Here is a 12,975-nt window from a genome sequence, read left to right on the forward strand (position 1 = left end):
AATGGGTGAGCTCAAGTGTTACTGGTACCACCATAAGCTTATGGTGGTACTATGCAGATATGAGGCATGCGTTATGTATGAAGGCCATCCGCCCCGTCCATTAGGTGCGTCACCTCATACTACACCATGGTGCCAAAAATGAACGGGATCCAACCCTCAAGGGTGCCACAACGTAGGGAACAATGCAAGATGGGACTCCCACCCTTGATTTACAAAGGTGCCCATATGAATATCGAAACAGCCTAATTTTCATCTTGACCCTGCATCCAGACCAGATGAAGGATCTGAATGGCCTGGATTTCATATATACAACACGGTGAGCCCTCCACACAAATCAAGGGTGTACGTTCCCACCCAACTTGTTCCCTGTTGTGTGGCCCACCTGATTCACGTATCACCCTGATTCTATTGCACTTGGAGTAACATGCTCTGAAGCATATGATGAACGGGTTGGATTGTTCACATGCATCACGTCGGCCCCACATCTGCCTGGTACCACTCTAGTGCACCCCTTCTCAAAATTACAAAGATACAAATAAAGAAACAAATAAGCTCCTAAAAGAAGTGATGGCACATCACATTAAGAAACATTATAACTCGAAAGAAAGTTGTGAATCAATGTGCATTGTAAGTGAACTTCTGAGCATGTGCAAGCGCATAGCACTTTGCTTATTTGCATGGTTTATCATTGCCACAGGTTGAGATAAACTGACAGAAGTTTAACACTGACCTTTTAATCTAAATGATTTACTCAGGAACTAATACTTATTCTCCAAATAAAACAGTGGCATATTCAACTCATCACATAAAGCTGCATGGATCCCTTATTTAGTCTACTTTAAAAAGTGATTGAAGGCAGTTTTACTCACTGTTTTACTCATTTCTTTTTTCTTTTCCTTCTCCTTTTGATGCCACTCATAGATCGGGGTGAAATCACAGAACTCAAATTTCTTAATTACATGGTCTTGGCCAAGTATCATTCTCCAATCGTTCATGAAGTTATCAATGAATTTTTGCTTGGTTGCATATTCTGTGTCTTTCATCACTGCAAACATTGTTGCCACCTGCAAAACGAAAAGCTTCATGAGATGCAAAACAAATAAACAATCCTATTTGACAGGTAAACAATGCAAGGATCTCAGACAACGCGTGAGAGAGAGAGAGAGAGAGAGAGAGAGAGAGAGAGGTTCAGGTCCAACCAGTTGGATGATAAGTTACCACCCAACAAGTGGATAATTTCCAACGTATCATGTTTGGGCAGCACCCAACCAATAATACATTGACCCCACCATAAGGATCACCTTGTACAAAAATTAGCACAATTCACTCAATAAGGTGGGCGCCGTCATAGAAAAAAAATGGATACCCGCTAATTTAATAAAGAAATATATTTGCATGGCTCGTGCCCCACTTGATGAGTGGGATCAGACTGATTATTGCATAGGGTGATCCTCATGGTGGATCCAACCTCTTGGACCCATCAAATATCACAGACATGACATGATGGAATTATCCACTGATTGGATGATGAATTACCATTCCAATTGTTGAATGTGAGCTTGTCTGATATATATATACATACATACAAGATAGAACAAGCATGAATACACCTGCACCCCACCCACATGCATGTATACACGCAAATGTGTGCATCTATTGTATATAACATGAGCAATCATGGGCAGAAATTGCACACAATAGATTCCGAGATGGTAAAAACTTAACATTACTTAAGGATATGGGAAGGGGCTTTAGCCAAAGTAAATTTTTGTAATTTTAAAGTGAGTTCAGCTGTGTGTTTCACATGCGGTAGAGAATTTTCCCTCTCCCCCCTAAGATAAGGGGATGGTGGAGATTTTACCCGCTAACTTAAACCCTCAAAAGCAATTGGGATTTTGGCTGCTCCCCACAGATGAGATTTGCCAGAGATTTTACCAGCTCACTTAAACCCATGAAATGTGGGCCAAGTTCGTGCTCACCCTCATAAATACATCTCACTTCATTGCTATGTTTTTACTTGGGGGGTATTTGATACTCTGGTAGAGCATGATGATTTATCGCATGCACTCGTAAAATGTACACGTGCATGGATTAACTCAAATTAAACTTATTAAATTGTGGAACCTATTGCTGCCAAGTCACAGTCCCAAAATCAGACCGATTGAACAATCCTAGCCTCCAATTTGTGGACACTTCTTTGTTGGAGTAGGACAATTGGATATTTTTCATTTTGAACCATCCAATAAATGCACACAAATCCAATAGTCACATAATCAAATAAGCATAATTTCTGGTTCATGATACATCTAGACTGGGAACCATAGTTTGAACAATTTAATTTGACTTAATTGTATTCCATGCATGCCATCTCTAAGTAATTCTAAGTGCTTGCATATCATCCATCACACTCTACCGAAGTATCAACATGTTTCTCTTTTTACTTTGGTATTTTGGCCCTTGGATCTGGAGCAATTTTGTAATGATCCATACTGTTCAATGGTGGGCCACGCAGTGGATGGTTGATAACCAAAACAACCGTCATGATTGGGAGACCCGATGGATGGCTGACAAAGGAACATTTAAAGGAGGCAGTCCATATTCAAAGGAAAAGAGTTAACCAATGAATGGCTCACAAAAGAACATTTATAGTCAATATTCAAAGGAAAAGAGTTAAATAATCAAGGGCTAAAATATTCAATCTGAAATTTCTTTTCAGAAATACCCACCCACAATGATGCACATCATAGAAAAAGCTTGTCGTTGAAACATGATCTCAGATCAACTACAGTCCGGACATAAAAATAACGATAGAAAATGAGATGGACCAAAATCACACCAATCCAATCATGATGTGGGTCACAAGATAGAAAACAATGGACCACCCAAACTTCCACATTCACATGGTGGTCCACTTCACGGTTGGATCAGCATGATTTTTTGGGCCAACCTTATTAGACCAATTTGGTGCCATACATACAGCACGGTGGGCACCACACCACCAGTTGGATTTACAAAATATCACTCTCCCCTCTTAAGCCTTATCCCAACTAACTCAGGATACACATATATATACATGTGTGTGTGTATGCATGTGTGTGTAGAGAGAGAGGGAGGGAGGGAGGGAGGGAGATCAAGGATCTCATATGTTTGATGCAACAACTCCAACTCAATGTGAAAAGTTTATGGCGAGAAATTCAGGATGAGGAAATGTGAAGGGCCAGATCAGGCTACAGAGCATGAGTCTCACCTCCTCTTGTTCCGGAGTTAAATCAACTGGCTGTCCGTTGTAGAGCATCTTAACCCCATGAGGCTTGTATGGGGGAGGAAAAATGACGCCATTGTGCTCCAAGGTTGTCCACTTTTGACCACCACCAAAGCCAGGTGGCACCTTCATCAACTTGGAGTGTTTACAATTCTCCATCACTTTACTAGATGTTTTCTTGAATGAAGAAGAAACAATCTTCAGTTTCAAGGATGATCGATTATCCGACAGAATGGGCGTTCTCATTCGCTGTGCAATCGGGGTGTAGTCATCATCATCCAATTGTGCTTCTTTGTTCACTTCACATTCTTGCATAACTTCAGAAAATGAAGAGGCGCTATAAATTTTTAGCTTTTTGATGGAAGATGACTGGGGAGAGCTATTGACTTCACCCACCAGCCTCTTGTTCAACCCTATGGTGGATTCAAAAGACTGTTCGGTATCTGAATTCCCCTTGCCAGAACCATCTTGCTGAAACTCATCAGACAGAGTTTTCTCATCATCCGAGTTGTATGAGGTTCTAGCAAATGCACAAATACCAGACTTTGATAGCTTCGAAGATAAAGGTTTCTCATCTTCTGAATCATCCGCAGATTTCTCAATGCTGGTTTTTGTCTTTTCTGGACGGGATGAACTAGGAACAGATGAAATGCAATCCTCTGAAAGGTGGGAGAATTTTCTTTTCTGACCTGCCACAGAAGCTGTAGGTATTCGAGAGTACAATGGTATATTATCATCAGGACCAACAGCTGATTCAACAGGAGACTTGTATAAAAGCTTTTTTTCCTTATCATAAGCTGCGGAGTCTCGTTCTGATGAATGTTTTGACCGACAACTTATTGAAGTTTTTAAGTTAGTAACAGTAGACCTTCTTCTTGATACCTTCTCAGGTAAAGCCACATTATGGTTTGACAAATTTGAGTTTCGGCGATCAGAAGCTGATAGTCTATCATGCCTTTGGGATGGTAGTTTCTTTATTGTGGATTTCAATTGATTTTGCCAGGGTGCCGGACGACGCCTTTTAAAAACTAAAGGTAATTCATCATCTTCATCATCATCATCAAAATGATTTTGATTCATACAACCATGAACAGCCATTATTTCAATCAGCTGTATGTTACACCATCATCTGCAAATGGTAGAGCCCCAGAACAACAAGCATCAAAGCATTAATGAACCACAGAGTTGCACCAAATTTGACACAGCTAAAACACAATAAGTAATTATCACAATTTGTCCTGAACATGAAAGGTGTGTTTGGTTGCACCAAATTTCATGATTAATCAGTCTAATTCGGTGCAACTTTTCATGAAATTTGGTTCAACCAAACACACCCAAAAAAGAAGTTGTAGTATATGGAAGCATGAATTTAAGATAGAAAAGATGGGAAGTAATTCGCACATGATAAGTGCCCCAAAAAAAAAAAAAAAAGAAGAAGAAGGAAGCTGCGATAACAATGTCATCGCTGAATGGTTCTACAATAGTGAAGATGCAATAAAAATACTATCACTAAATGATTCTTCTACAATAATGGTCCAATTCGCATCCCTGCAGACAAAGCAACACAGACAAATTCAGAAAGAATACTGTACTGAAAAGTTAATCCAACATACACAACACCATGAAACATGAATACCTATAGAAAGTAAGAAGCGCTCAAAATTACATAAAGAAAATCACTTTTTTATTTTTTTTTTTACATTTTTTTCTTCTTATTGTTTTCACTTTTGCTTTTAAAACATGTGAAAGGCCCTGCCATATTAAAAATTCTTATTTTTTCTCTTTTGAGATAGAAGATATTTGGGGATTTTAATATTTAAAAACCCAAAATAAAGATATCAGAATATCTTTTTCTTCGGTTAACAGAATCCAATGCCTCTTTTTCCATGATTGTACAATCAAGAAAGGTAAATTTATTAAACGACTATTGTATGTTTTTTTAAGGTAAATTTCTTGAAAGACAAAACTTGAATGAAACACACAACTATTGTATGTAAATTTCTTGGTGCATGTTGACAGGAAATGGATGATTGATGAGTTTTAAATTGTTTCTAATTTATTTTTATTTTTTCAGATTTTTTTATATTTTAAGAAAATCATAACAATCTTAAGATTTACAATACGATTTGCAATTCAATACAATTCAAGTGTTTTGTGATTTGCAATATGATAACAATTTTGACAACATTGATCATCATCATCACCACCATAGCCTTATCCAATGTTTGCAATATCAATAATATCAGCCGATATACTGGCTGAAATTATCGATATCACACATTAGTGATACGAAACCCACGGGAAGTTGCAGAACTTTTGGATATTGACGATATTATTAAAATGTATTGCATTGTATCGCAATGTATCACAATATATCGATGATGTCTCAACGATATTATCAGCGATATTGATGAGCATTGTCGCTACATCGATACCAACAGCAATGCTTAGATTTTCCAAAAAAAAAAAAAAAATTTGCAAAATTCAAAGAAAATTTTACAAAGTCCCATTTTTTGTCAAATATTCCACTTCCAATCCATTTCTCAGATTTATATATGATATGAATTGATTTGAATATAGTTGCATCACTTTTGTCAGACAGTGCATAGTTTAGGACCTCATACAAAGGAAACTTATTACTTGAACTTGTTTTTTCTTTTTTTGCAATCTTCTGATTTCTGAGTGCATAATGATTTCTTTTTTAACATCCCCTGAAGTTTCATTGAAAACCTCGATCAATTTTCCAATATTTCCCAAAAACAGCAAAACATTACGCAATACATTTGATATTTCCATGTGATAACCGATATGTTACCATATCCCAAGGGTGCAATACATTCGTCGATACCAATATTGAAAACAATGGCTTTATCCTAGCTATTGGGGATCAATTTGAATTATTCTCCTCTTGTTTAGTTCAATTTCCCTCTCTATTCTTTATTTTCTTTTTGTGCATTCTTATTTTCTCTTGAGTTTATCAGAGAATTAGGTTTGATTGGCAAAATTAAAATCGAGTTTATACCAAAAAGCTGGGTAATCGAAGAGGAATGTAGTTGTGCCACTAAAATAGGCTAAAGGCATGGTTTCACAAGAAAAGTGGTGGGACCAGTCGTCTTTCATCACCCTAAACCAAGCTTCTTACAATGGATAGATATATCTAAAACCTTTTTGTCAATATACCTGAATATTGGCCAAAATATCATGGTAAAATGTGAGAATAAGTCCATACCCAATTACCAGATTTCCCAAATCCGAACCACACGGTCACCAATAACGTACAATAAAAGGGCCAATGAGCTTCTCTTTGTTGTAATGGTACATGGGGGTCGTCTCAAACTTTGGAGGCATTGTCAATAGCCTCTTTTGTTCCGTTCCATTTATTTTGATAAATTGTTAGATCATTACCAAGCAATACAATGGTATCCAAAAGAGCAAAAAACTAATAATAATAAATAAATAAAATCATTTGCATGGTAAAAATATAAAATCACATCATTCTAAACTGCTTGGAAATTAAAATTCTTTCCAGTGAATTCTGCTTTTGCTTGAAAATCACCCATCTAAACTAAGATTAAAATAAGCATTCTATAACCAAACACATTGAACAGAAAGACGAAATGACCAGCAATAGGAGAATAGAAAACTAATTCGAAAGAGTGTTGTGCATTAATCATGCAGAAGGGCCCATGGTTGGATGACTAGAATGTTTCACCCGGAAGGTAATAGCCACAATACAATAAGCAGGGATGTAGCCCAAAAATCACTCCTGAGGACAATCCTGACCCTTGATGGGATGCATGGCATTCACTGAATGACCAAAAGGAGAAGGTACAATGGTTGTCACAGAGTTGGTTTCGTGGACCTACAGGGTAGTGCATGCCAGATGGATAGTTCTCTCATCCAACCATGGATGCATGTAGGCCCCATCCAGTGATCATGTCAACTTAAACAAAACAAGCTCAATTCAAAAAACAATCAAGACCCAAAAAAATATATATAAAATAAAATAACATACAAACTAGATATGAAGTTCAGCTGATTCGAATGATGATATGAATAGCATGAGCATAGACAAGAACACATTACTTGGAAAATAAAAAATCAAAAAGGTGCCTCAATCAGAGGAAAATCTCAACAAAGAAGAAAAAATTGGAAAAACAAAACCAAAAAAACTCGAATTCAAATCACAATCTACACCAATAAAAAATCAAAAAATGACAAGAAAAAAAAAAAAAAAAAGCTTTTAAAAAAGTACCTAAAACCCCAAAATCAAAACCAAAACCTTAAACCAAGAGAAGCGGCACTCATTTGTGATTTCCAACAATAAAAATCTCCAAACAACACACACACACACACACACACACACACACAAAGAATCAAGTAGGGATCTTATCTCCTTCCATACTAGGGTTTTCAAATGAGAGAGATTAAAAAGGAGATTAGAAAAGCTCTAGTGAGAGATCTCCATGTGCATATGCTAATTACAGTTAGATTTGTAAGCTGTTTTGTGCAGAAATGAGAAATATGAAATGGAAAAGAAATAAATTAATTAATTAATGCAATGGGTAGATTCAGAAAAATACCAATTTTTTAATGTTCTCGTTCTCTCTCTTCCATTTTCTCCTGTTGTAGCTTGTCAGGGACCATACATTTTCAAGAGGCTATTCCAAGGACTAACCAACATCTTGTACACTAGAGACTGTACATAATGTGTAGAGTTGTGTAGAGAATTCTAAAGAATTATAGAAGAAAGCAGAGTAGTGAGGAGATCTCTGGATGTTATAGTGTTCTCTAGTGGGTTTTTGTAGAGTGAGGAGCGTAGAATGGTCTAAGTGGTTTCTAGAGTGCTCCTAGCCATTGGATGACCACTACATGGCCTCATTCTAGCCATCCATGTAAAATAGATAGAAGGTTCTTAGGTTTGTACAAGGAGTTCTCATTTTTAACTCACAACAAAAAGTTATAAGCTCTTGAATTCTAGTTCAATATAAGTTCTCTTGCCCCGAAGTCTCTCTTGTGTGTAATCCCTTCTCTTCCAAGTAGCTTAGCTACACTTGAGTGATTGACTTGTCCACAAAGGGGTTGTAAGTCAAGTGTCCCACGGTTTTTGCTTGGGGAAGCAATTAGGCCATGACAAGTGGTATCAGAATGTGGTTATGAAGGGGCTCGTAACGCTTGTGAGACGAGAGAGATACAATGTCATCTGAGGTGATCAAGGAGCAAGCATGTGGAAATGAGGTGGTTGGTCCAAGCAAACCTGGGGGAGAGAAATCCAAGGTGGTAGAGGCAAGGGTGGCATGACTTGCATTGTTGGATATCGCCGTGGTCAATGGCAGGATCGGTCTAAGTCTATATGGCCAGCAACATAGAGGAACTTGAAAGCAGACTCAAGGAACTCAAGAGGGGAGATGATGGGTTGCTCTAAACACATTAGCTGACACTCAATGTCAAGAGAGGAAAGCCTTCCAGGCTATGATGCTAGAGAACACCATGCTAAATGAGAAGGTTGATGAGATGAGAGGTTATTACGCCAATGGGAGTATGGCCCCTGGGGGAGCATCCAAGGTGTGAAATCAGACCCTTGGACCTTCAATGAATCAGGGATTGCTGGGAAGGTGGACAATTTCCTTTGGCAACTAGAGCAATCTTTGAGGCCATATCGCTAAAAGATGAGAAGGCCAGGGTTTAGAATGCGGTAATGTACCTCACCAATGTGGCGACCTTATGGTGGCGAAGGCATCATGCAGACATGGAGCGAGATACATGTATCATCAGCATTTGGGAGGACAGACTTCAAGAGGATGATCAAGAAGCAATTATATCCCGAGAATGTCGAACACTTGGCATGGTGGAATCTCAAGCAGTTGAAGCACAAGGGTTTGTGACCTACGAGCACATCAAAGAATTTTACTGTTTTTTTAAGGCAAGGAATTTTACCACTTATGCTGGAGATTCTTGACATGCCTAAGAAGGAACTCCTCTTGAACTTCATGGATGAGTTACAACACTGGGCCAGCAAAAACTACAATGAATAGTTGTGTAGGATCTTGCGACGATTATGGCATCAGTGGAATCTTTGATAGAGTTCATAATGGGCAACTCTTCTAGTCCAAGACTTTTGAGAAGAGATGGTTGAGGCAAAGGGGAGGGAGAAGGAGAGGAAGTAATGCAGGGGCATTTTCACACCGGGCTCAAGTGGGGTAGCCTGTGGGATGCGGGGACACACTCAGGGTGGGCGGCCTATGTGAAGCGGAACCCACATGAAGTGGGGCCCACGAGGAGGTTCAGCCAAGGTCCTAACCCATGCGATGTGGGGCCTGGGCTATGATATATAGGGATTGATTCGCCACTCTCTATCAATTCGAGCTTTTAGAGCAAGTGGTTAATTGTCCTGCATCAAAGTGGTATCAAAGCGGGAGGTCTCGTGTCCGAGACTCCTCACTAGGGGTGATTAATGCAGAGGCATTTTCACACCAGGCTCAAATGGGGTAGCCTGTGGGATGTGGGGACATACTCGGGGTGGGTCGCCCGTGTGAAGCGGAACCCATGTGAAGTGGGGCCCATGAGGAGGTTTGGCCGAGGTCCTAACCCATGCAATGTGGAGCCTGGGCTATGAGATTCCATTCTAGATTAAAAAGAAGATGAAGTTAACAAGCAATTACACATTGGATCGATGCAACTCCTCAATGTTATGGACGACAAGCCCAAGTGCTAGAGTTGGATACGGTGAGAATCAAGTTTTTGAATGTGTTGCAAAGTCGAGTGGCAAAGGAGTCAAGCACTTGGATGTGTTTATGTACTTAGATGGACACTTAAACATGAAATCCACTCGAGATATGATAGACAAAGGGCAACCAACAACTCCAACTTGGAGAGGAGGCGAAGTGACAAGTCTAACACTAGTGAAGGACACTGGCAGAATCAAGGCGGTTAACTCAAAACCTAAGCTTATTCAAGGCATGGCCAAGGATGTAGAGTCATGCATTGCCAACGAAGCTAAGCTACACACCTATATGAGTGCTGCTACCCTGGTCTCAAAGAACAAGATTGGAGAATGATTCTGAGGAAAGAAAAAATCCAGGTCTCAGGGTACTTTCGTCGAGCACATAACAGGCAAAAACGAGCACAGCAAAGCCTCGCCTGCTGCACTGATTTGCTCATCTCTTTTCAAATTCGATTCAAATGAGGATTGTTTCTTGGAAGTCTGATCCTTATGCAACTATTGTAAAACAAGCTTCTTCTCGAACCGTGATGTGGGGCCCACATCCAATCCATCAAAAAGGGTACTTGGATTCGGTAACCACTACCAAGGCCGGTACTGGTCGGGGCGCGGATTGCTTACGAGAGCGGATGAGCTGTTACCCGGGTAGTAACAGCTTAGTGGGTGTTACTCTAACCATGTAGGGCCCACCTTGATGTATTTTTTGTATATCCACGCCGTCCATCTGCTTTTAAATTTCATTTTAGGATGAGATCCAAATTCATAAGAAGACAAAAGTCTCACGTTGACCATACCAATACAAACAATGATAAATAACCACTAAAAACTTTTTATGGGCCAAAAAAGTTTTGGATCAATATGATATTTAGATTTTCCATTCATCCAGATAATATTGACATTATCAACGGTTTGGATTCTAAATAAACATTACAAAAAACCTTAATATGTTCCCTTTGTATTTTTTAACGGTGAAGCACTTAATCACCACTGTTTCTTATGGTGTGGTCCATCTGAGATTTATATATACATAATTTTTGTTAATACAACTTAAAATATTCTTTAAAAACGGATGGACAGAGTTGATATACAAAAAATCATCAAGGTGGGCCCTACATAGGGTTAACACCCAATAAGCTGTTACCTGTGTAAGAGCTAATGCACCAGCATTGCCTACTGACAATATCCGTAGCGGCTTCAACTGAATGTTGCTTTGTCACACCAGTCACACCTCCATGATGGAAATCGGACTGCGTACTGAGTAACTCAGTACGCTTTATCATACTGACTAAAGTCTGTTGGGCTCACAGTGACTACATCTGGTTTATCCAAGCCGTCTATCAATTTTTTGAGATCATTTTAGGGGTTAAATCCAAAATTGAAGCATATCCAAGGCTCAAGTGGGCCATACCACTGGAAACAGTAGGAATAATAATTTCAACCATTGAAACCTTCCTAGGACCCACTGATGCTTATTTGTCATCTACCCTGTTGATGATCTCTAACCCTTCATTTGGTGATCTCTAACCTTTTATTGTTGGCATGTAAGCAGAGGGACAGGAAGAAATGCATAGGCAGTATATATTCAAATGAAGAAAATACAAGAAATTTTACGGCTCGGATCTACCAAGAGCCGCATCTTACCCAATAGCATGATCGGGATAAGGTACTCAGTACATAAAGCTACACTGATAAGATATATAATTAGTACCATCCATCCTCAAGCTTTTGAACATAACCCATCAGATGGACGGTCTAGATCACCATGCATGCCATAGGATGAGTGGACTGTACCTGTAGCATGTATGCATGATATGATCTGAATCGTTCATTCATCGAAGATACAAAAGATTAGGCCACAAAATGCAAAATGTATTCGGTCTGTATACAGGTTTGTATCTGAATTGGGATCCACATAAAACTTCCCAATTTGGTACGTAATCTGTATGTGTGGGCCATGCATGGTTTATCCAATCTGTTGATATGATGGTCTCATCATGGATGAACCATGCCCAAAAATAAAAATAAAAAATTCTTCATTTGATAATCTCTAATATTTTATTGTTGGCAAGTAAATAGAGGGTTAGGAAGAAATGCATGGCCAGCATATCTTCAAATGAAGAAAATATAATAGATTTGACGGTTCGGATCTTCCAAGAGCCACATCTTACCTAATTGCATGATCTGGATTATCCCAGTTGGTATTCAGCACATAAAGTTACACTGATCCGATAATTAGTACCATCCATATGGGAAAAGCTTTTGGACATAACCCATCATATGGACGGTATGGAGAACTTCCCAATTTGATACCTAATCTGTATGTGTGGGCCATGCATGGTTTATCCAATCTGTTGATCTGATGGCCCCATCATGGATGAACGATGCCCAAAAAAAAAAAAAATAGAAAACTCTTCATTTGGTGATCTCTAATCTTTTAGTGTTGGCATGTAAATAGAGGGTCAGGAAGAAATGCATGGCCAGTCTATATTCAAATGAAAAAAACATAATAGATTTGACGGTTCAGATCTTCCAAGAGCTGCATCTTACCCAATCGCCTCATCGGGGTTATCCCAATTGGTATTTAGCATATAAAGCTACACTAATAGGATAATTAGTACCATCCAAATGGGGAAAGCTTTTGAGCATAACCCATTAGATGAACTGTCTAGACCACCATGCATGCCATAGGATGAGTGGACTGTACCTGTAGCATGTATGCACGATTATCTAAATGAAGGAATAGGCCACAAATAGCAAAATGTATTCGAGTCTGGATACAGGTCTGGATCTGGACTGGGATCCACGGAGAACTTTCTAATTTGATACCTGATTTGTATATGTGGGCCATGCATGGTTTATCCAATCCGTTGATTTGATGGTCCCATCATGGATGAATCATGCCCAAAAATAAAAAATAAAAAATAAAAAACTCTTCATTTGGGTAAATAGAGGGTTATGAAGAAATGCATAGCCAATCTATATTCAAATGAAT

At 38.9% G+C, this 12,975-nt stretch overlaps 1 protein-coding gene across 2 annotated transcripts in view; it reads right to left on the minus strand.

The window, feature by feature from the left end:
• The window catches only part of LOC131219567 (DNA topoisomerase 1 alpha-like), a 29,513-nt gene extending 18,820 nt beyond the window's left edge, over positions 1–10,693 (minus strand). The window contains exons 1-3 of one of the 2 annotated variants that reach the window (XM_058214782.1): positions 7,846–10,684; positions 3,248–4,391; positions 870–1,064 (exon numbers count right to left, since the gene is read on the minus strand). In XM_058214782.1, coding sequence (XP_058070765.1) covers positions 870–1,064; positions 3,248–4,360 — 1,308 coding nt within the window. In that variant the 5' untranslated portion in view covers positions 4,361–4,391; positions 7,846–10,684. Of the gene's footprint in view, positions 1–869; positions 1,065–3,247; positions 4,392–7,845 lie in introns of both variants that reach the window. The other variant, XM_058214784.1, reaches the window with a different exon arrangement.
• Between the last annotated feature and the right edge of the window lie 2,282 nt (positions 10,694–12,975).

This window comes from Magnolia sinica, chromosome 11 (assembly GCF_029962835.1).
Source record: "Magnolia sinica isolate HGM2019 chromosome 11, MsV1, whole genome shotgun sequence".
In the NCBI taxonomy this organism is placed as follows: Eukaryota; Viridiplantae; Streptophyta; class Magnoliopsida; order Magnoliales; family Magnoliaceae; genus Magnolia; species Magnolia sinica.